Source organism: Gorilla gorilla, chromosome 3 (assembly GCF_029281585.2).
Source record: "Gorilla gorilla gorilla isolate KB3781 chromosome 3, NHGRI_mGorGor1-v2.1_pri, whole genome shotgun sequence".
Classification (NCBI taxonomy): Eukaryota; Metazoa; Chordata; class Mammalia; order Primates; family Hominidae; genus Gorilla; species Gorilla gorilla.
Genome location: NC_073227.2, coordinates 73,624,976 through 73,649,752, shown reverse-complemented (window position 1 = coordinate 73,649,752; position 24,777 = coordinate 73,624,976). Strand labels below are relative to the sequence as shown.

The 24,777-nt window shown below is 42.6% G+C and overlaps 1 protein-coding gene and 1 non-coding gene across 2 annotated transcripts; one reads left to right on the top strand and one right to left on the bottom strand.

Moving 5' to 3' along the window:
- Positions 1-11,051: 11,051 nt before the first annotated feature.
- On the bottom strand, positions 11,052-20,682 carry ERVMER34-1 (endogenous retrovirus group MER34 member 1, envelope). Its single transcript, XM_019024972.4, has 2 exons — positions 20,597-20,682; positions 11,052-15,616 (listed from the first exon to the last, which is right to left on the bottom strand). The coding sequence occupies exon 2, from the start codon at positions 15,175-15,177 to the stop codon at positions 13,486-13,488; it is 1,692 nt and encodes a 563-aa protein (XP_018880517.2). The 5' UTR covers positions 15,178-15,616; positions 20,597-20,682; the 3' UTR covers positions 11,052-13,485.
- LOC115934476 (small nucleolar RNA SNORA26) lies at positions 17,806-17,928 on the top strand. The gene has a single exon (XR_004070267.1). It is a non-coding gene; the product is annotated as a small nucleolar RNA SNORA26 (small nucleolar RNA).
- Positions 20,683-24,777: the final 4,095 nt, after the last annotated feature.

The window sequence follows — 24,777 nt, the reverse complement described above, 5'->3', positions numbered from 1 at the left end:
TCATGAACCAAAGAGAGGTGTTCCAGTTCAATTCACCTTTGGAACGCCAGAAACATCATCAAGTCAGATACAAATCATATTTCTTTGACATATGTCTCATTTAATAAAAAAAATGACTTTGATGTCTTAGTTTTGCTTAGTGTGTACATGTACAGTCCAGGCAGGAGCATATCTAAGGTGTGGAGGTGAAAGAGACTTACCTCTAATCTCTGCTTCACAAGGCTCCACACACAATAACCCTCACAGCAGTACAGCAGTGCATTGCAGAGTTCAGCTTTGTGCCTCTACCTGTCTGCACACATGTGAAAGTTTTATAATGGGTAAGAATTGTTAGCAAAATGTAAGTCCTGCTTTCCTTGGAGATGGTAAGAGGAAAAAATAACCACTAAACAAATTCCATTAAAGCAATTACTACAATGCCTTGTATTATAATCCTTAGCACTCTACTTAATGTTAACTATTTGGGAAAGGATGTTCATAGCCTACCCACTTCCATTAAAATTTTTTTTTCTTCTCGTAAAATATGCATAACACAAAATTTATCTTTTTAACAATTTTCAAGCGTACATTTCCATGGCATTAAATAGACTCACAATGTTGTCCAACCACCACCACTTCCATTTCCAGAACTTTTTCATTATCTCAAACTGGAACTCTGTGCCTGTTAAATAATAACTCCCCATTTCCTGCTCCCCCCAGCCCTGGGAATCACTATTTCTACTTTCTGTCTCTATGAATTTGACTATTCTCGGTAACTTATGTAAGTGGAACCATATAGTATTTGTCCTTTTATGTCTGGTTCATTTCACTCAGCCTGATGTTTTCAAGGTTCATCCATGTTGTAACGTGTCAAAATTTTCTTACTTTTTAAGGCTGAATTATATTCCATTGTATGTATTGACCACATTTTGTTTATCCATTCATCTGTTGATGGACATTTGGGTTGTTTCCTCCTTTTGGCTATTGTGAATAATGTTTCTTTGAACACTGGTGTACATGCTGGTGTATTTTATTAGTGGGCTACACAAACCTATTAACCAGAGTTTGCATAATATGGGAAATAGGTTTAAAGTCTCCACTAAATAAGTGGTTATACAATTTGATCATACATTAGAATTACTGGGGGTTTTAAAAAGTTCCCAGTATCTATGTTGCACCCCTGAAAAATTATGTGACATTACCTGGGAATGGGACCCAGGCATCAGTGTCTTTTGTAAATCTTACCTCATGATTCCACTGTGCAGCCAAGTTTGAGAACTAGTGCCCTAAACAATTGCCTCATAAATATTGTTTCATCTAAGGCTCTTTTCCTTTCCCTACAATCTCTAAACCACACTCAGGTTTCCCATACTTACAAATCCAATTTAGCTGAATTAAATTCATTGTCATGTTTTCAAGCTCTTTCCACCAAAGCAGTTACTCATATAATTTAAGCTTAAGGGGGAAAATCTCAGCTCTGTCTAAAATTATTAAGGAAATGTTTGCTCCTATCAGCAATAGGATGCATATAGTCAAATATGTTTTAAAAAGTTAATCTACTAATGAAACTCTAAACACATTTTAATTGCAGGACTGAGAATTAACTTATTTATTTATTTATTTATTTGAGATGGAGTCTCGCTCTGTCACCCAGGCTGGAATGCAGTGGCGTGATCTCAGCTCACTGCAACCTCCACCTCCAGGGTTCAAGCAATTATCCCTGCCTCAGGCTTCCAAGTAACTGGGATTACAGGTGCCTGCCACTACACCAGGCTAATTTTTGTATATTTATAGAGATGGGGTTTTGCCATGTTGGCCAGGCTGGTCTTGAACTCCTGACCTCAGGTGATCCACCCGCTTCGGCCTCCGAAAGTGCTGTGATTACAGGCATGAGCCACCATGCCTGGCCACAAAATTAACTCTTACTAATACAATTACTAAATACTGCCTTGGGAGTGTCATGCTAATGTAATTTTATAGGAAAGAGAGAAAAGCATCATTATTTGCAGGTGACACAATTGAAATGCTTGGAAAATTCAAAATAATCAGCTTTTAAAAAGTTCTGAAGGTATACAAATAAGTTAATGGCAAGAAAAAGAGATAATCCTTATATAGGATCCTTAGATAGCCAGTCATACCAGCTGAAAAATAAGAGATCCAATGTATAACAGCCACAAAAATTAAAAGACTTAAAACAAAAGATGCAGTACACATTTATTTGTTTAATTATAAACCATATTGGACAATGCTTCAGAAAGTGGCTTGTAGAACAGGCTGCTTAGGGGATAATCCTGGCTTCCAGCACTTAGTAGCTGTGGGAACTTGGGGAGTTATTTAACCTCTCTGTGCCCGAGTTCATCTATCTATAAAGTGGGGAAATAATAGTACCTACTGCATAGTATTAGAAGGATTAGATGAGTTTAAAATCTATAGTGCTTAGAACAGTCCCTGCTACAATAGCATCATTTCAGTGTTAGCTTTTAGATTTATTATGAGGAGTCTTTTGAGAAAGGAAATGACTACATAGAGGGCTATAGCGTATTGTTGAATAGAGTGAGTTTATAGGTGTGAAAGGAGACAGAAAATAAATACACAGTGGATGACTGGGTGCAAAAGAAACAAGTCTGAAGCTTGAGACTAAATATTTTATATATTTGTCCTCCCTATATAATATGAAATTGCATGAATGTGTATAAGATTTTTACATCAATACAACTCCAGTTAAATACAGAGAATGCTAAATATAGTATAAAGGGAATTTATAAAAATTCACATGGCAAAATAAATGGATTTAAATATAAAAGAATATTTGAACAAGAAGGGCTGTTATCAGCTTTTACAGCCTATTATGCAGCACTTACAAAACAGTAGTGGCATAGTAAATACTATTTCAAGGACTAAGAATCTAGAAACAACTCCAAGTTTAAAGAAAGCAAGAGGAAACATGGCTGTATAAGGTTTTTCAAAACTGAAGGGGATGTACATATATATCCTATGTATACACAATATGTATGTATATACACAAACACAATTAGTTTTCTATATACTATACTATATATGTGTGTGTATATATTTATACACATATACATATATACACATATATACATATATACATATATGTATACATATATACACATATATACATATATGTATACACACACATATATACATATATATACACACACACATATGACTGTGCCCAACTAATTTTTAAATTTTTAAAAATTTTTACTTTTTTGTAGAGACAGAGTCTTGCTACCTTGCCCAGGCTGGTCTTGAACTCTTGGCCTTAAGTGATCCTCCCACTTTGGCCTCCCAAAGTGCTAGGATTACAGGCATGAGCCACCATGGTTGGCCAATATAGTTGAATAATTGGATAGAAACTTGAAAAATACTCCGAAGGCCTTAAACATTAAAAAAATAGGGAACCATTAGAAAACAATTTTTAAAACAAACTATGAAAGAAAAATTAATTTCTTTCTGCTTTGAAGACCTCGGTAGAAACAGACTGGAATATCAGACTGGAATATATATTACAATTTTAAGTATCTGTAAAATGGAACACAAAAGCACAAATAACAGAATAGGAAGATTTAAAAATCAAGTATGACCAAAAAATTTATCCATCTCCACTTCCATCCTGGACATGGTGTGTCTTGCTTTAACTTCCGAAATAGCTCCTACTCGAATAGGTTTCTCTGCTTTTACCCTTGCCTTCCTAAAAATCCGCGCTCCACATGGAAAGCCAAGTAATCCTTTTTAAAGAACTTAATAAGACAGAGTCAACTCTCACACTTAATACTCTCCATTGCCTTCCCAGTGCACTAAAATAAAATCCAAATCCCTACTCATGGTTCATAAGGTTTCACATGATCGCTCACCTTATGCCAGCCTACTTCAGCCATGGATATGTCCCACCTGAGTCTTTGTACCAGCTGTTTCTTTTCTTTTCTTTTCCTTTCTCTCTCTCTCTCTACCAGTTGTTTCTTTTCTTTTTTTCTTTTCTTTTCTTTTCCTCTCTCTCTCTCTCCCTCCCTCCCTCCCTCCCTCTCTCTCTCTTTCTTTTGAGATGGTCTCACACTCTTGTTGCCCAGGCTGGAGTGCAATGGCACAATCTTGGCTCACCGCAACCCCCGCCTCCCAGGTTCAAGCGATTCTCCTGCCTTAGCCTCCTGAGTAGCTGGGATTACAGGCATGCACCACCATGCCTGGCTAATTTTTAGTAGATACGGGTTTCTCCATGTTGGTCAGGCTGGTCTCGAACTCCTGACTTCAGGTGATCCGCCCGCCTCGGCCTCCCAAAGTGCTAGGATTACAGGCGTGAGCTACCGCACCCGGCCACTTTTTTTTTCCCCCAAGATGGAGTTTTTTTTCTTTCCCCCAGGCTGGAGTGAAATGGCGATCTCAGCTCACTGCAACCTCTGCCCCAGGGGTTGAAGCGATTCTCCTGACTCAGCCTCCTGAGTAGCTGGGATTATAGGTGCCCACCACCATGCCTGGCTAATTTTTTTGTATTTTTAGTAGAGACAGGGTTTTGCCATGTTGGCCAGACTGGTCTTGAACTCCTGATCTCAGGTCAACCACCCGCCTTGGTCTCCCAAAGTGCTGGGATTACAGGCGTGAGCCACCATGCCCAACCTCTACCAGCAGTTTCTTTTGTCTGGAATGCTCTTCACAATCACCCATCTTTACAAGACAGGATTCTTCACATGCTTTAGATTCCAGCCTACATAGTTCTTTCTCTGAGAAGCTTTATCTGAGCCCTCAGTTTAAAGTAATAAAAACAAAACTAAACAAAGACTAGAGGCTGGGTGTGGTGGCTCACACCTGTAATCCTAGCACTTTGGGAAGCCAAGGCAGGTGGATCACTCAAGCCCACAAGTTGAAGACTAGACTGGGCAACACGGTGAAACCCTGTCTCTACCCACAAAACTACAAAAATTAGCTGGGCATGGTGGTGCACATCTGTAGTCCCAGCTACTTGGGAGGCTGAGGTGGGAGGATTGCTTGATCCCAGGAGGCAGACATCAGAGTGAGCCATGGTTGCCACTACACTCCAGACTAGGTGACAGAGTGAGACCCTGCCTAAAAACAACAACAAACCTAAAACAAAACCAAAATATATTTCTATATGCCAGGCACTTTCTAACCCTTTACATACAAAACTCAAAATATTCTCACAAGAACCCAATGAGAGAGATTCTATTATCATTCCCATCTTATAGCAAGAAAACTGAATCCCAGCAAATTTGGGTAAAAATCTCAATATACAGCAAGAAAGTAGCTTATAAGTGCCTTTATTTAATTGCTGTGCTCTGCTGCCTGTACAGGTAGCCTTCCAGCTACTCTCAACCATATCACTGTTTTTATTTTCACTATGGCACTTTTCAAAGTGTGATTTTTAAATTTGTGAATTGTTTGTTTCTATTGATAGAATGTCTGTCTTGTTCACTGCTATATGTCCAACACCTAGAACAATGACTAGCACATTGGAAATACTTAATACTCAATTTATACATATATATATACATACACATATATATACACATATATACATATATACACATATATACACATATATACACATGCATATACACACACATATATATACACATATACACGTATATACACATACATATATACACATATATACACATATACACACGTATATATACACATATACACACATATATACACACATATATATACACACACATATACACATATATACACATATATACACACATATATATACACATAGATACACATATGTATACACACATATATACACACACACATATATACACATATATATACACACATATATATACACACACACATATATATATAGTGTGTTTTTTAGATGGAGTTACACTCTTGTTGCCCAGGCTGGAGTGCAATGGTGCAATCTCGGCTCACTGCAACCTCCTCCAGGGTTCAAGCGATTCTCTCACCTCAGCCTCCCGAGTAGCTGCGATTACAGGCACCCACCACCACGCCCAAATAATTTTTGTATTTTTAGTAGAGACGGGGTTTCATCATGTTGGCCATGCTGGTCTTGAACTCCTGACCTCAGGTGATCCACCCACCTCGGCCTCCCAAAGTGCTGGGATTACAGGTGTGAGCCACTGTGCCTGGCCAATTAATATTTTTTGAACGAATGGATGAATAAGTGAAAATTAAGAAATCATTCAACTTGATAAAAATAAAGATTATGAAAGGACCAATTTTATTCCCACTCAAAAGTTCCTACTTTCTTTTAATGCTATGCTGTCTGATGGCTATAGTACCTGCTATCCCTCATTTATTCTAGAGAGGAAAGATAAAATACCAGGTAATGCACCATGCCATTAAGGGACTACAGTATTTCTTCAGATTGGGAAGCCTCCCAAAGGTAATATTTAAACTGAGACCTTAGTGACAATAACTCAAGCCATGTGAAGATGGACACAGGGGAAGTATTCCAGGCAGAGGAACAGCTATAACAAAAGTCTCAAGATAAGAACAAACATGGGAAATCGAAGTATCTGATCATATATGGGTTTATGGGCTGTGTAAAGAGTTTGGATCTATTCTTCAATGATAAGCCCTTGAAGACTTTTCATATAGGAAGTTATGTGATACTGGTTATGTTTTCTTCTTTTTTTTTTTTTTTTTTTGACTGGGTCTCACTCTGTCGCCCAGGCTGGAGTACAGTGGCGTGATCTTGGCTCACTGCAACCTCTGCCTCTGGGTTCAAGCAATTCTCCTGACTCAGCCTCCTGAGTAGTTGGGACTACAGGCGACCGCCACACCCGGCTAATTTTTGTAATTTTTTTTTTTTTTTTTTTGAGACGCTATCTCGCTCTGTCACCCAGGCTGGAGTGCAGTGGCACGATCTCGGCTCACTGCAACTTCCGCCTCACGGGTTCAAGCAATTCTCCTGCCTCAGCCTCCTGAGTAGCTGGGACTACAGGTGTGTGCCACCACGCCCAGCTAATTTTTTGTATTTTTAGTAGAGACAGGTTTCACTGTGTTAGCCAGGATTGTCTTGATCTCCTGACCTTGTGATCCACCCCACTTGGCCTCCCAAATTGCTGGGATTACAGGCATGAGTCACACGCCCGGCCCTCACTTTTGTATTTTTTTGTAGAGTCAGGGTTTCTCCATGTTGGCCAGGCTGGTCTTCAACTCCTGACCTCAAGTGATCCGCCCACCTTGGCCTCCCAAAATGCTGGGATTACAGGCATGAGCCACTGCGCCTGGCCAAGTGATACTGGTTATGTTTTCTAAAGTCCCCATTTGCCTAAAGCACAAAGAATAGATTTTTAGGGGGATAAGATTAAACACAGTAGGTTTCCGAACTGGCTAGAGGAAGTGGTGGTTTAAAGTGGGGTAATGCTAATAGATTATTCTGACTGTGTTGTGGAAATTGAGTTGAAGGAGCTTGCTGGGTGATTGGATGTGTTGGAAAAAAGGGAAAGAAAGGAATATGCCAAACCTGAGTTTTGGCATGAGCAACTGGGTGGATAGTGTCATTATTCACTGAGATAAGGAAAACTGAAGAATAAGTCTGGGGGAGGGAGCTGAAAGTGAAGTTTGTTCATGCTAAGGTTGAGATGCCTCTTCAGCATACAAGGGGAGATGACAGATAAGTACAAAGAGACATGAGTTTGGAGTTGAGTAGAGAAATCCAGGTTTGAGATACAGATTTGGGAATCATTGCTGGAGACTCAAGAGGCCAATTGTGTAGTTCCTGTTTAAGGGCTGGTAGGCTTGAGACCCAGAAAGAGCTGAAGGCAAGGGGGAAAGGTCAAATTCACAGGCAGTCAAGCAGGAAGAATTCTCTTCCTCAGGGGAGGGTCAGCCCTCTTATTCTCTTTAGGCCTTCAGCTGATTGGATAAGGCCCACTCACATTAAGCAGATAAATCTGCTTTACTCGGTATTCCCATTTAAGTGTTAATTTCGTCCCAAAACACTTTTACAGAAACACTCAGAATACTGTTTAATCAAATATCTAGGTGCTCTGTAGCCCAGTCAAGTTGACACAAAAATTAAGCATCACACTGTGATTCAGGGAAGGTGTTTGGAAAGAGGGAGTGGCCAACCATTAAGACTGGCACTGCACGATGTGTTAAGAAATTTATAGACCATTTATTTGGCAAAATGGTTTTTTGAATATCTTTGTAGAAATGATTAGGAAGACAGAAGGTATGAAAGGGCAGAGTATTTCCTTAAGATACATTTCTTGTGAAATTACTCAGCCAATGAAAATGAAATTTTAAATATCCTATTATACATGGTACATTTGCTTCAACCTTTCTGAAGGATAGTTTAATACAGAAAAAAAACTCATTAAAAAAGGCAACTAGGTTTAACATACATAAACTATATATGTATATATTTACACATCTGTTTAATTTGAGGATGTAAAATACTATTACTTTTTAAAGCTTTTTACTCTGAATTATATATTAAAAAAAAAAAGTGCAGAGAGATTCCATGTAGCCTTCACCTAAATTCTCCCAAGTGGAAGTCACTATAGCACAAAAACAAAACTAGAAAATTGACATTGAGCTGTGTGTGCCAATATTACATTGTTCTGTGTCATTTTGTCATGTGTAAATTCATGGAACCATCACAACTCAGATACAGAATTTTATGTCACCACAAAGATCTCACTCAAAAAGTATTATGTCCTAAGGCATTCGTTTGGAAAACAGAAAAAAAAATCCACATTTCCTCCCAAACAATTATTTTTATTGCATATATTCCCTCACAGTTGTAATTACTGTATAGCATAATATTTTCTTAACAGCAAATGCACATTTTCTTCACCTTTGACTTTGTACACCTCTAGGTTTTGAAAGCAAATCGACCCATGCTGCAGGATTATTGCAGGGTTGTTGCCACCCCTGAAATATTCCTTGTGGTAGTACTGATTGCTGGTTAAGATGGCTACATTTAAATACTCATCTTCTGAAGCTTTCTGTGGAGAAATTAAAAAACATATATCTTGTATAAAGTCATAGATAACAATCAAAAGAATAAAAAGTATTTGTTCTTCAGTAGTCCATCTGTGTAACTATCATTAGAATTGTATGAGGAGCCTAGCCCAATTACTTTTCATGATTTAAGTGAATTTAGCATTTTCTTGTTGCTTGTACTTTGTATGTAGATTCTCTAGATGCCAATAATGATGGGTTAACTTTTAAAGAAGTGAATATATATACACATATGTGTATATACCTATATATAAATTGAGGAGATGATTTAACTTTCAAAAACGATGTCTTGACTGAATACTGCAAAGCTAAAGACAAAAAAGCAAATGCTGTATTCTAATTGGTTACTTTGTTTCTCATAAAGGGACAGGTTAGCAATTATGTAACTATGTTACATAACTAGTTTACACATATAGTAGAGTTTAACAAATAAGCAAATAAATCTTAGCTAATAGGAGACAGGTTTCTCAGCAACAGAAAAGTTACAAATAAGCAAGGGGTAAGGTGAGGCTAGAATGAATCCTGTGGTGCTGAATGAGAGTTGGAGATATCAGTATAAACTCGTTTATATCAATAAACTGTAGGTATAGATGTATAGGTATCTGTGTATACATACAAACATTTCCTAGCTGTGTCCACTGAGGAGGCCTACACAGTGATAACCTAGTAGCAGTAGCAATGAGCACATCTTGTGCCCAGATCTTGGTTTCTAAAACCATTTTTCAGTACAGGGAACAATGGTTTCTTGGGAAAAAAAAAATCACTCATTCTAGGGCTGGGCAGGAAAAATAAAAGATGAGCTTGCAGCATATTGGAGCACTGGAGAGTAAGGAAGTGCTGAAAAAAAAAATAAGGCCAAACAAACAAAAAACACATAGGGAGAGGCATGTCAAAAGGAAACAGGAACCAATTTTCCAAGAGCTCTCAAAGGCCAAAGCTGCAACACTTTGAGCAACAGTATGATAGTACTGGATTACAACCCAAAGAACAATGTATATATCCATGAGTCTACACTGATAAAAAATATTGGATAACAATTTTCCTTAAGTAAGCTTCTAATTAATAAATGTATCAGGAAATAGGAAGGTAAAACATCTGGTGAGCCTTTGAGCTGGCTAATAAATGTTTTTGCCAACCAATCTATTTTGTGTTCCTTCTGATGCATAACAATGGAAAGAGGATTTTTTTCCCCTATGAGTTTTGAAAATCAGAAATACCTTTGTGTCCATCACCAGTAATATTGAAACTATTTTCTATAACTTGTCATGCCCTACAAACCTTACTTTAATCAAATATTGTGCAGCTTAATACACCTCAAAATCAGTCATGCTATTTGATGAAACTTTATCCTTTTAATAAGACATTTTCTAACATTCCAATGACTGCCCCTTTATTTCATATTTCCTCTTCACTTTGTATTCGTACTTGACATTGTGAAATGAGGACCAGGCCAGGTGCGGTGGCTCACACCTGTAATCCCAGCACTTTGGGAGGCCAAGGTGGGCGGATCACCTGAGGTTGGGAGTTCGAGACCAGCCTGACCAACATGGAGAAACCCTGTCTGTACTAAAGATACAAAAAATTAGGTGAGCATGGTAGTGCGTGCCTGTAATCCCTGCTACTCAGGAGGCTGAGGCAGGAGGATCACTTGAACCCAGCAGGCGGAGGTTGCGATGAGCTGAGATTGTGCCACTGCACTCCAGCCTGGGCAACATGAGTGAAACTCTGTCAAAAAAAAAGGAAAGAAAGAAAGAAGGAATGAGAGAAAGAAAGAGAGAAAGAGAGAGAGAAAGAAAGGAAAGAAAGAAAGAGAGAGAGAAAGAGAGAGAGAAAGAAAGGAAAGAAAGAAAGAAAAAGAAAGAAAGAAAGAAAGAAAGAAAGAAAGAAAGAAAGAAAGAAAGAAAGAAAGAACCAAGTACCACAAATACCCAATACTGAAAGTTGCATTATCTTTTAATGGCTTCTCTAGTTTCAATGCATATTGCATAACAAACACAGGAAGTCCTGTATCTTTCAGTTCAAGGAAGCTTTCTCTTGTGTCCTATATTGCTGAAAGTTTTTCTTACCTTCTTTTGTGTGTGTGTGTGTGTGTGTGTGTGTGTGTTTTGTGTTTTTTGGGGGGTTTTTTTGAAACAGAGTTTCGCTCTTGTTGCCTAGGCTGGAGTGCAATGGCACGATCTTGGCTCACCACAATCTCAACCTATTGGGTTCAAGTGATTCTCTTGCCTCAGCCTCCCGAGTAGCTGGGATTACAGGCATGCACCACCAGGCCTGGCTAATTTTGTATTTTTTTTTTTTTTTAAGTAGAGACGGGGTTTCTCCTCGTTGGTCAGGCTGGTCTTGAACTCCTGACCTCAGGTGATCTGCCTGCCTTGGCCTCCCAAAGTGCTGGGATTACAGGCATAAGCCACTGCACCCAGCCTACCTTCTTTTGATATCAACATTACTGTGAACAACAAAGCCATCTATAAGGGTTCTATTGTTCCAGAGTATGAGTTTTCTTTTCTTTATCTTTTCGAGACAGAAGCTCACCCCATCACCCAGGCTGGAGTGCAGTGGCACAATCTTGGCTCACAGAAGCCTCGACCTCCCAGCCTCAAGTGATGCTCCCACCTCAGCCTCCTGGGTAGCTGGGACTATAGGCACATGCCACCACACCTGGCTAATTTTTTGTAGAGACAGGGTTTCACCATGTTGCCCAGGCTGATTTCCAACTTCTGGGCTCAAGCGATCCACCTGCCTCAGCCTCGCAAAGTGCTGGAATTACAGGCATGAGCCACCACACCCAGTCTGTGCTTTTTTTTTTTTTTTTTTTTTTTGCCACAGAATCTCACTCTGTTGCCAGGCTGGAATACAGTGGTGCGATCTCAGCTCACTGCAACCTCTGCTTCCTAGGTTCAAGCGATCCTCCTGCCTCAGCCTCCTGAGTGGCTGGGACTACAGGTGCCTGCCACCATGCCCAGCTAATTTTTGTATTTTTGGTAGAGATGGGGTTTCACCATGTTGGCCAGGATGGTCTTGATCTCTTGAACTCGTGATCTGCCTGCCTTGGCCTCCCAAAGTGCTGGGATTACAGGAGTGAGCCACCGTGCCGAGCCATCCATGTTTTCTTAATGTAACTTGAAATGATTATTCTGTTAATAAATTATCAATCTGCTATGTTCATAAATTTGTTTATGTGCAACCTTAAAAAGGAGGTGAGAATCTCACAGTCCATTCCTCTTACATGTGAATCACTTTCAATTGTGAATGGCTTTTCCTGTTTTATTTGCAAATACATACACATATACATATCATTTCCCCTTTTTTAAAATAAAAAGTAACATACTAGTCTGGGTGCAGTGGCTCACACCTGTAATCCTAGGACTTTGGGAGGTTGAGGTGGGTGGATCATGAGGTCAGGAGACTGAGACCATCCTGGCAAACATGGTGAAACTCCGTCTCTACTAAAAACACAAAAAATCAGTCAGGCGTGGTGGCAGGCACCTGTAGTCCCAGCTACTCGGGAGGCTGAGGCAGGAGAATGGCATGAACCCAAGGGGGCAGAGGTTGCAGTGAGCCGAGATCGAGCCACTGCACTCCAGCCTGGGTGAAAGGGCCAGACTCTGCCTCAAAAAAAAAAAAAAAGTAACATACTAGGTACCCTGTTCTGCATCTTGCTATTTTTCAGTAATAGTATAATCTTTAGCAAGCTATCTACCCTTTGAGTTGATTAATCTGTAAAATATGAACACTGAGAGGATTAACTAGAAAGATGCATGTAAGGAACTCACCAGAGGACTGGGCAGAGTGAACCATTTGATATAATAGATGCCACCTCAACACTCCCTACATCCTACTTCCACCTGCGGCCCATGTCATAAGATGGCTAAAATGCATATCAGACTAATATTCCATTAGACCACTAAAATGCCCATGGGAAGTCAGGAAAGCTCAGATCATACCAGCCTAACTTATTTGTGGCTTTCTCCCTAAAGTAAGTTTTCAGTCAATTCTGATGACTACCCAATATTTATTCTTTGAGACAAATTCAAGGACATAGTTTTGTGTATGTGTACATTGGATTCTTCTACCTTCAACCAAAATCAAGGGAACAAAATTCCCTTATCTATTCAAACACACTCTTTGGTCTATCCAGAAGCCTACAAAGTGCTGTTGGGAGAAACTATCCTGCCCTCAACTTAGTTCCAGTGTTTGGGGGCTTGCAAATTAACAGATCAATAGAAAAAACATTTATTATATATGCATGCAAGAACACTATAAAGAGTAGCTCTCTGAACAGCAAGGGGTAAGGGTTTACAGATCAGCTTCATGGTGTGTGTCTTAAGGCTTCAGAATGAAACTACGAAAAGTTCTGATAAGGCTTATTTACAATACCTTGGGAGGTCCTAGTGCTAAGTGCCCTTATAAGAGGAACACTCAGAGGAGGGTTTTGGCAGCTGAATTCTCAGTAAGGCCTGCTTTACTCATCAAAGTTTAGCTAAGGCTTTTTGTCTGCAGCTGCTGTTTGTTCAGATATTCTCAAAGTAGACTTGTGTCATATTGATGGGTTGTTAGTCCCTTCATTGCCCTATTTGAAACTTGACATGAAGTTTCACTGACAAGGAGCTGTGCTGATTGCTGTGGAGATAAGGCTAGGTTCAGAGGTTGGGAGTTAAGGGATCTGCGAGATTTGTGAAAGACATGAACATAGATTAAAACAAAGATGAATAAGCAGAAAAGAACAATTAAAAGCACATAGCCCCATGATCTGAACCAGTCTCCCACTTTTGCAAATATGCCTTGCCAATCAAGTAACGGTACATTCTTCAGGTTCTCGGATGCTTCGTGGAGACGCTGTATATTAGACTTTATCTCTTCCGAATAATTTATATAGAGGCAACACTGTTTGCCAACAGTTCCACAAGCTGTTTGTCGTTGGGTGGTCGGTATATCCAAGACATGATCCTTTCGGGATGCAGAGGCTAAACTGCTAACTTTTGATTGGTGTGCTTCCAAGGTCTGCTTAGTGGCACTGAATTCCTGTTCCATTGCTTTGGAAATGTTTAGAATTGCCTTTTCTAAATCATAAGTTCCCAAACTTGGAAAAAGGGCCCTTATTGTTGAATTGTCCTTGGGGTTGCAATACAGAGGTGGATTGTCTGTGTCTCCTTGGGTGCATCTATGTGGTGTTACTTTATGAATGAAGGATCTCAGTTTTGTAATTTGGCTAGCATTTAAGGTGAGGTATCTGGTGAGGGAAGGTACAAGATACCCAAGTCCACATCGCCCAGACCATTTAGGTGGAAACCCTTTGTACACCCCATTGCCGCACAAAAAAAAGAGGCCAGAGTTGTTCACAGACAAGGTCAGATTGGAACCTGTGAGCCACCAGGTGGGGGTCCGGTGTCCATCATGACCTTTGTCATTAGTTATGTTGGCATCTGCACATCTCCATTTCCCATGTGCCTCTGTCAGGCCATAAGAGCAAAATAGGTTGCGAAATAGCTGGTACAGAAGGCCTTTGGTTTGGTTTTGGCAGCTATAGAGACAGGTGTCATTACCTGACCAGGTCAATCCAGAATTTCGATCTACCCATTTGTAGTCTTGGGTATTGGGCAGACCAATCAAGGGAACAGCTGAGCTGTTCCAGGTCCGGTTTGTGCAACCTGCAAACCAGGAACATTGTCTAGTGCCTAGGCAAACACTTGTATCATCATCATCGTTCCTGGATTCATTTGTAACATCTATAGACGGCATGAAGGTGCCATCTGTAGAATCAAACCATAGTATTTGATTACAGTATTGTTTAGGTATATTACCTAGGAAGGGTCCACTGCCATTTTTATTTTCTACGCAAAGAGAAAAATTTCCCTCCAATAACCTTACTTGAGCAAAGGATAGACCTTGAGCTTCCATGGAGGCTTCCCAGTGCCAAGTCACTTTACGATAGGAGGAAGTAGAGTGATTCTGTACTTCTGCTTGTGGATACCACACCCTTTCATACATCCATTGTCCAGAATAGGTCCACCAGGTGCTTGCACTGGCAGGAACAAAAACTAGTTCGGGTTGTTCTGCATTGTCTAGATGTTCACATAACCAGCAATTAGACTGATTAGTCAAGATAGATAGTGTCCGGAAAACTGGAGCAAGCAGGTGTTGAGGTTGTACTAGAATTGTCAAAAAAGCAGTAAGGGTTAGTTGAAGCAGGGCATAGTTTGAAAGGGAGCCCATAGTAGAGGAACAGAGGGAGAACAGGCTAGATTAAGACAAGCAAACTCCAGACAATGGAGATTCAATGAAAGGGGGAGGGTTTTGTTTAAATTTCTAAGTCAGAGAATTTTCCAGGTCGAGGAGGGAAGATGTTTCAGCTAGTTGGAGATGGAGACGAAGTTCTTGGTCTGAGATACTGAGTAAAGCTGTCTACTTCATCTGCTCATGGAGCCTGTGAGTAGGTGCCGAAATTCCTCAATTTGAGGTAACCCATAGGCTTGGCCTTCCAGTTGTCATGTAATGATCTCGATCTAGCTTCCTGTGGCTTGTACAAATTCAGGAATTTTATTTTGATGACTATGTAGGTGGTTAGCAGTACTTCATAAGGTCTCTTCTTTTTCCAGGGAGGTTACAATACATCTTGTCTTCTAAAAACTTTCAGATATACTTGATCACCTGGCTGAAAAGATGGCAGGGTCTGTTAGTGAAAGCCACACATTTTTACCTGTTGAAAATATGCTCCAAGTATACTAATTATTGTATATAATTAGTCACAGTTTTGAATTGTTCACTGAAGTCCCCACAATGTGCATTCAATCTATGAAAGTTTTAGAGATGCCAGTAGGCACAGAGTAGCCAAAAACTATTTCAAAAGCAGTCAGTCCTCCTATTTGGAGTATTCCAGACCTTTTTTGTTTGTTTTTTATTTTTTGTAGAGATGGGGTCTCACTTTGTTGCCCAGGCTGGTCTTGAACCCCTGGCCTCAACTGATCATCCTGTCTCAGCCTCCCAAAGTATTGGGATTACAGCCATGAGCCACCATACCGGTCAGTATTCCAGATCTTTATAAGGACCAAGGGTAATGCTTCTGGCCGTCTGAGTCCAGTTTATTGACAGATTTTTTCCTAGAGTTCATTTTATGTTTAGATTTTTATGTTTCACTTGCCTTGAGGATTGAGTATAGTAGGGGGTATACAATTTTAATGAATATCCAAGAGTTTTGCAAGTAACTGATTTAATTCTGCTGTAAAGTGAGTTCCTTTATCTGATTCAATTCATAAAGGAATGCCAAAACAAGAAATAATCTCAGTTGTTAGTTTCTTTTCCACTGTTATGGCCTTAGCACATCTAGTTGGATAGCACAGTCCATCCATTAAACGTGCAGTGAGAACAGTCTAAGGCTGGAGACAAATCTATAAAGTCCATTTAGAGTACCATAAAAGGCAGTGTGGGTCTTGGAAGACTCTTTGCAGTATGCTTACCATCTCTAGAGTCTTGGTGAGATTTACAAGTACTGCACTGGGAAATAATTTGATCAGAAATGCTATGGATGCCAAGAGCCAACTGTCTTTTGGCTCTTTTTGGCTCTTTTGATCATCCTATTCACACATATGTAAATATCTTAAAATTTTCTGTATACTAATTATGTTCTGACGTTTGGAAAACCTTTCCAGCTGAGGGCCGGGCACGGTGGGACACACCTGTAATCCCAGCACTTTGGGAGGCTGAGACGGATGGATCACTTGAGGCCAGGGGTTCAAGAACAGCCTGGCCAACATGGCAAAACCCTACCTCTACTAAAAATATAAAAATTAGCTGGGCATGGTGGTGTGCGCCTGTGGTCCCAGCTACTCGGGAGACTGAGGGAGGAGAATCGCTTGAACCGAGGAGGCGGAGATTCCAGTGACCCAAGATCACACCACTGCACTCCAGGCTGGGTGATAGAGTGAGACTCTGTCTAAGAAACAAAACCAAAAACAAACAAACAAAAAACCTTTCCAGCTGAGGAGAGACTACCTTTCTTAGGGACTAGCCAATTCTCAGAGATAACAAGGGGCCAACCAGGAGCATGGCTTTGATATACAAACTAATCAATCCAGAGCCATACCTCCTCTATCTGGCCCTTACGCACATGTAAGCAATTATTTGTCTGCTTTAATCATCCCAGGGCCAAGTGCTATGCAACTAGGGGACAACCTCTACAATTTGAAATCCATTGAAATTATTCAAACTAGCCAATCCTAAGCTGTTCACCCTGCCCTGCCTCTTCTTTCCCATGGAGGTTAACATATACATCCCTGGCCTTGAGTGGAATGAAATGACCCAGGCCACAAGCACATGACCAGTGGGACTGGAGGGTTCCTTGTTGCGTTTGTCACCAAGGCCCGAATCTGGCTCTCTTAACAGAAAGGCAATTGACACCCATGGGCTCACTTAGCAAAACAGCTGCTTCTAATGGGGATTGCAGACTTAAAGAAACTGAGATGCAGCCGGGCACAGTGGCTCACGCCTGTAATCCCAACACTTTGGGAGGCCAAGGCAGGCGCATCACCTGAGGTTGGGAGTCCGAGACCAGCCTGACCAACATGGAGAAATCCCTTCTCTACTAAAAATATAAAATTAGCCAGGCGTGGCGGCATATGCCTGTAATCCAGCTACTCGGGAGGCTGAGGCAGGAGAATGGCATGAACCTGGGAGGTGGAGGTTGCGGTGAGCCGAGATTGTGCCATTGCACTCCAGCCTGGGCAACAAGAGGGAAACTCCATCTCAAAAAAGAAACAGAGATTCATGAGCTGTGGACCAGGGAGCAGTGCAGGGAGTAGTAGCAAACCCTGTAAAAAAAAAAAAATCTTAAATCACCCTTTCTTGTGCCCCTTTTAAGGTTGACACAGTGCATTAAGCAGAAGGGTTAAGTAAGTCTCCATAAAACCCAGAGAAGAGAATGTAAAGCTCCTCTTTGGAGGAGCTGGACTCCTGTCTGGAGTCACAGCTGAACAAATTCCTTACAGTTTAAGCACATTTGCGATATTTTTGCATATCACATATGATGCATTCAAACTTAACCTTAGCTTTGACAGTGCATAAAAACCAAGTGTTGGTATTTGACACTGTAAGCAGTAATGGCCCAGCAGAATAGTATAGACTGCTTTCACCTGAGAACATCTGAAGACTGGCTGACTCTGGTCATAATGCCTCCCAGAACCAGATTTCAATGGGTAAGGACATTTGAACTGTTACCTACTTAGGCCGTGGAATGTCTCAAGTTACTCAAACTCACCCGCAAAGGCCTTGCGTCACTTGCGTTCCTCCTGATCTTGAAGGCAGGTGTGCACACTTAGCAGCTGGCTGTTGCTACCAATGGATTCCCAGCTGTGCTGCCTTTGCCTAACCTCTACGTGCTCTCCCAGGCATAACCACAGAAACCTTCACTGAGATATTGAAATTAGCATTAACCACCCCACACACCTGTTTTTATTTACTCAGTTTTGACAAGCCTTTCCGTGTATATTGCTGTGAAAACAATGAGATAGCTGTAGGTATTCTAGGACAACTTTCTTCCTCTCAGGTAAGTTGCATAGCATATTTTTTTTTCTTTTTTTTTCCTTAGAAACAGGGTCTCACTCTGTTGCCCAAGCTGGAATGCAGTGGTGCAAGCATGGCTCACTGCAGCATCGAACACCTGGGCTCAAGAGATCCTCCCACCTCAGTCTCCCCTGTAGCTGGGACTACAGGCATGCACCACCATACCTGGCTTCTTTTTTTAAAAAAATTATTTTTAATAGGGACAAGGTCTGGCCATGTTGCCCAGGGTGGTCTCAAACTTCTATGCTCAAGCGATCCTCTCATCTTGGCATCCCAAAGTGCTAGTATTATAGGTGTGAGCCACCATGCCCGGCCTCATAGCATATTTTTCATGTCAGTTGGATCCCATGGTATCAGGCATGCTCCTATGCCTATGTAGTGACCTCAGCTGCCACCCTAATTGACAAAGCCATTAACCTTACAATAGGTTCTCTTATTTACCTTTGTTTCCCATTCTGTGTCAACTCTTACAGTTCCATAAAAGAGTGCCTTTCTACTTGACAGACCAACCCCTCATCTTGCAACTCTGTAATGCTCTAAACCTGTACCTCTCCCTGATGGAGAACCCCACTCCACATCACATGATTGCCTTACAGTCACAGAGTTGGCTTCTAAACCACAAGAAGACCTCTTAAGATACTCCCTTGAGTCATCCACACTTACTCTGGGCCGGGTGTGGTGGCTCACACCTGTAATCCCAGCACTTTGGGAGGCCGAGGTAGGGCAGATCACCTGACGTCAGGAGTTTGAGACCAGCCTGGCCAACATGGTGAAACCCCATCTCTACTAAAAAATACAAAAATTAGCCAGCGTGGTGGCTTGTGCATGTCTTCCCAGCTACTCGGGGGATCACTTGAACCCAGGAGGTGGAGGTTGCACTGAGCCGAGATGGCAGCCTGGGCGACAGAGCGAGGCTGTGTCTTAAACAAACAAACAAAAACAGACTTACTCTGTCCTGTGACAACTCTTATAAACAAAATTCTCAGAAAGATAATAACCGGCTATGACATAGTGAGCTTGTACACTGGCGAAAGAGAAAACGTACACTACTTACACTGACTAGGTATACCCTGGGACTCTGCCATATCCTTGGCAGTTTGGAAGCCCCATAGATGATGATGATTATTATTTGAGACGGAATTCTTCTTCTTATTATTATTAATTGAGATGGAATCTCACTCTGTTGCTCGGGCTGGAGTGCAGTGGTGCGATCTCCGCTCACCACAACCTCTGCGTCCCAGATTCAAGCAATTCTCTTGCCTCAGCCTCCCGGCTAGCTGGAATTACAGGCATGCACCACCACGCCTGGCTAATTTTTGAATTTTTAGTAGAGATGGGGTTTCACCATGTTGGCCAGGTAGGTCTCGAACTCCTGACCTCAGGCGATCCGCCCACCTCGGCCTCCCAAAGTGTTGGGATCACCGGCGTGAGCCACTGCGCCCTACCCCCCCATAGATTCTCGACCTCAGCAGATACTCCCATCACCAATGGGCATATAACTGTTATCCTATTACAGGCTATTTATTTTCCTACATAAATTATTATTGTTCATTGCGCAACACTTAGGAAACTGATAGAGTATCTTTATGGAATTGTAGGGCTGAGAAAGCTGCTAAATGGGCAGGCAAAAATGGACTCCCTGTCTCTCCTCCACCCAGCTTGCGACCCTCCTCTTATCTCTGACTCACGTTCATTGTCGGGCAAATGCCCCACAACCTAAAACAGACATGGCTATCAAAGGGGGCCAAGCAGTTATGCGATGGATTAGACATGGGACCAAATGGACTTCTTTAGCCACTGTGCTCACAAAGGGGAGACATAGGAGAGGCTCAGGAAAAAATAAAGCGTTATACTCACAAGTCCTAAAGACAGGAACCATGCCAACCATACAGGGCCACATGGGAAAGACACCAGGATGGTCAACAGGCAGAAAACCATCGTGAGGGAAAGGTTCAGAGCACAGTCTCTACTGCCTTCCTGTTAGGCGAGCAGGATTCAGACACCAGAAACCCTCCGGTCCCACTGGCCACGTGCTCAGGGCTGGGTAATTTCCTCCCGCTCAAGGGTAGGAACATACCTGAGCTTAAAACTGAGGCTGCCGCACCTCCGCAGACGTAGACGACGAATTCCTGGAGCCCAAGGTCGGCCGGGGTTGGGTTCCTGTCGCCGCACGCGTGGCCCGCCCGAAACCCGCTACAAAGTAGCGGCGTGTCTGCCCTAGGGAGGCAAAGCGCAAACTTGTTACCGCGCCGGGACCTGCCCCGGGATTCTCCCAGCGGCTCCGCAGGACGCAGCGCCTGTGCCTCGCGCGGCCCTGGGACGGGCACGGCCGTCCGCCCCCTGGGCCACCGAGGGCTGCTTTACCCCTCCGTTCTGGCCGCGGGCAGCAGAGGAGCTCGGGGCGGGCAAAGCTCGAGGGGACACGGGGCGAGCCCAGACCCTGCCTGGGAGCCCTCCCCGCCGGAGACCAAAGGGCAGAAACGCACTCACAGTGCAACTCCGAGGGACAAACTGGCCGACTATCGCCGCCAGGCCAGAAGACCAAGAAGAAAGCGCGGCGGGAACTGAAGTGAGCGGGGACACACGAGGGCTGGGAAGATCCTGGGTTGGGGCGGAGCGGGGCTGGGAAGATCCTGGGTTGGGGCGGGGCGGGGCACCGCAGAGCGCACAGCCGGATTCAGGCACCAGGAACCCACCGGTCCCACTGGCCAGGTGCTCCGAGCTGGGTAATTTTCTCCCGCTCAAGACTAGGAACATACCTGCACTTTCGGCGCAGGGAAGACTCTGGGCGAGGGCGGGGCTGGGAGGAGGGCCGCGGGGCAGGCAGCCAATCCCAGGAAACTTCGGGACGAGGGCAGGACGGGGGCTGGACGGGCCCAGCCATTGGCCACCTGTGTCCACTGCCTGCTTAGGTCTGGCTTCCTAGGTCTGGCGGGTGAGACACAAAGCGAGCCTGCACGAAGCATCCTTCGAACCTCAGGTACCCTGGGCAGGAGAATCGGCTTCTTCAGGCATCCTGCTGGGCCTTGGCCCTCGTCGATCTGGTTCTCTCAGCCCCTCGGTTTCTCCCCTGGGGAGACTTCGCGATTACCCTCTCCTCCCCTTGGCGCCTAGGCTCTCAGTCACGCGACCGCCTAGAGCCCTGAGCTGCTATTTATGCCGCGTTTTTATTCACTTAGGTATTCAGCACGCCTTCATCAGGTGTGTACTCTGTGCCAGGCAATCTTCTAATCCTTAAATGGACGAAACAAAGGCCTCCCTTGGACTGACATTTTTAATGGAGAATAAAAACTCATAATGAAATATAAAAATATTAAGGTTATAAGAGCTAAGGGAAAAAACATGTGTTACAACTTGAAAATACAAAAATAGCAAATCATCTTTCTCTGTGGACGAATGAAACCCCTCTGATTCTAAGAAACAAAGAAACAAAACTCATCATGACTGGTGTTCTGTAGTCTTTGGAAAATACGTTTTACTGTAGAAATGACTAAATGCGATGAAAGACTCTTTACCAGAAGCAGTGGCTGGTTGGCGGCACCTGTACGCCTGAGGAGCACCCTATTTTTGTCCATGTTTGATAAAGCAGAAGAGACCTAAAGAGACAAGGGGCGGCCGGGTGCGGTGACTCACTCCTGTAATCCCAGCACTTTGGGAGGCCGAGGCGGGCAGATCATCTGAGATCGGGAGTTCGAGACCAGCCTGACCAACATGGAGAAACCCCGTCTATACTAAAAATACAAAATTAGCCGGTTATAGTGGCGCATGCCTGTAATGCCAGCTACTCGGGAGGCTGAGGCAGGAAAATCGCTTGAGGCAGAGGTTGCGGTGAACCGAGACTGCGCTATTGCACTCCAGCCTGGGCAACAAGAGCCAAACTCTGTCTCAAAAACAAACAGACAAACAAACAAAAAAACGACAAGGGCCATTGCTCTGGGGCGTGGGACATGTGGTCCGCAGTTGGGATACTAACTGTTGTATGGATGGGGGAGTGGTCCTCAAACCCTGGAGCTTCTCAGTCCCTGCCTCTTTCAACCTCTAAATGGGCCCACTGCTTTTCCCTTCCCACTGTTCTGCCGGCTGGAGCACCCCCAACACCAGCAGCGCGGATCCCACCCCTTTGGTCTGGGCTCTGCCAGCCCCACGGGTCTAAGCTCTCCCCAGGCCATGATTTTTTGTCTCCTCTTTCTTCATTGAGGTCCTCTCTCTGTCATTTGCTCTTTTGCCTGGCTCAAGACATGGGTTTAAACACTGTTTATACTACCCCTTGCTAATGTTGACTCACTACCCCATATCTTTTTCTTTTTTCTTTTTTTTTCCAAATTTTACTCTTTGAGATGTCTTTTATTGATGTTTCTTTACACGTTGTTTTTACGTGCATTACAGTGTGATGAACATATCCATCCACTGAAATAACATTATTCTCAACTACGCAAAAGCAAGCAATACTCTTAGAAGAATCCTTTCTGCGTATGTCTTTAGACACTTTTACATTCATAGCACTGTGGTCACCAACCCATTTCTATGTTTAAGTACTTTTTCTCCTTCTCCCTTTCTCTACCAATTAAATTCACATTTTATTTTACCCCAAGCTACTTTTACCTAGTAGAGTGTCTATGTTTTTCACTGTAAGATTGAGTAAGGCCAGAGATGAGGAGAATAGTGATTGTGAAATAAAATGAAAGATATACTCAATTCTTGGGAGCAGTAGCCTTGTTGTTGGGATATGTTTATTCATTTATAAAACAAATGAGAACCTACCATATGTCAAGCACTGTAGTAGACCTGAGAGAAAATAGTGAATAAAACCCCAAATCAAGGACCTTGCCCTTGTGGAACTTTTAGTATAGTATATATAGAACAGACATTGATACACGAATCCTGTATAAATGTAAAATTACCACTTAAGAGCTGGAGTGGTGGTGTCAGGGACCTAGCTGTCAGTTTGAGGGAAGGATGATTAAGCACAAAATTGAAGATCATTTTATAAAGCAAAAGAGTGGAGCTTGGGGTATAGGTAGAGGAAAGAGGATGTACAGTGTGTGTGCTCTAGGAAGGAGCTCTGTGTATCCATGGACATGTAGAAAGGCTGCCATGACTTTCTACACAAAAAGCCAAGGGGTGAGGTGGGGTGGAGAGAGATATAGGATAAGGCATGATATAATCTGGGCTACAGAGGGGATGTGGCTGGAGATGCTGGTGACTGCCAGACCATGCTGGACTTTGTAGACCATGTTTAAAATGTCCATAAATGATGCTCATTAATAATGTGTTGTATAAATGCATGTCAATAAAAGTTGATGTTTGCAAGACCAGCATGTGTTCAGGCCAGCATGTTCACAGCTAATAATAGCTAACCATTATTGCACACTTATTTCATTCTTTGCACTCCTTTAACTGCTCTGTATAGATTATCTCGTTTAATTTTTCCAGCTACTGTACCCAATAGGCATGATTAAATTCCTCATTTTAGGCAGAGTGTGGTGGCACATACCAGTAATTTCAGTGTTTGGGAGACTGATGTAGGAGGATCACTTGAGGCCAGGAGTTCGAGACCAGCCTGAGAAAAATTAGCCTGTTGCGGTGGCATTGCCTGTAGTCTCAGCTACTCGGGATGCTGAGATGAGAGGCAGTGAGCTATGATAGTACCACTGCATGCCTCGGTGTCAGAGCAAGATCCCATCTCTAAATTTTTTTTTTTTTTTGAGACGAAGTCTCACTCTGTTGCCCAGGCTGGAGAGCAGTGCTGCAATCTCTGCTCACTGCAACCTCCTCCTCCCGGGTTTAAGCGATTCCCCAGCCTCAGCCTCCTGAGTAGCTGGGATTACAGGTGCACGTCACCATGCCTGGCTAATTTTTGTATTTTTAGTAGAGACAAGGTTTCACCATGTTGGTCAGGCTGGTTTCGAACTCCTGACTTCATGATCCACCCGCCTCAGCCTCCCAAAGTGCTAGGATTACAGGGGTGAGTCACCACACCTGACCTCTAAAAATTTTTTTTAAAATCTTCATTTTGCCCTTGAGGATCCACATATTGCTATTTTTTTTTTTTGAGAGCTAGTCTATTCCCAGTCCAATAGTGTAGATGGTTAGTAAACATATTAAGAGTTCTGAGCACATCTAATCAGTGTAGTAGCTCGTGACTCAAATGCCACTCTAACAGTTGCACATGTGTGCACAAACACAAATTTAGAAAATTGAAATTACAGCTGCAATGGCAAGATGGTAGACACAGAATTCCATGGCAGCATGGAATTC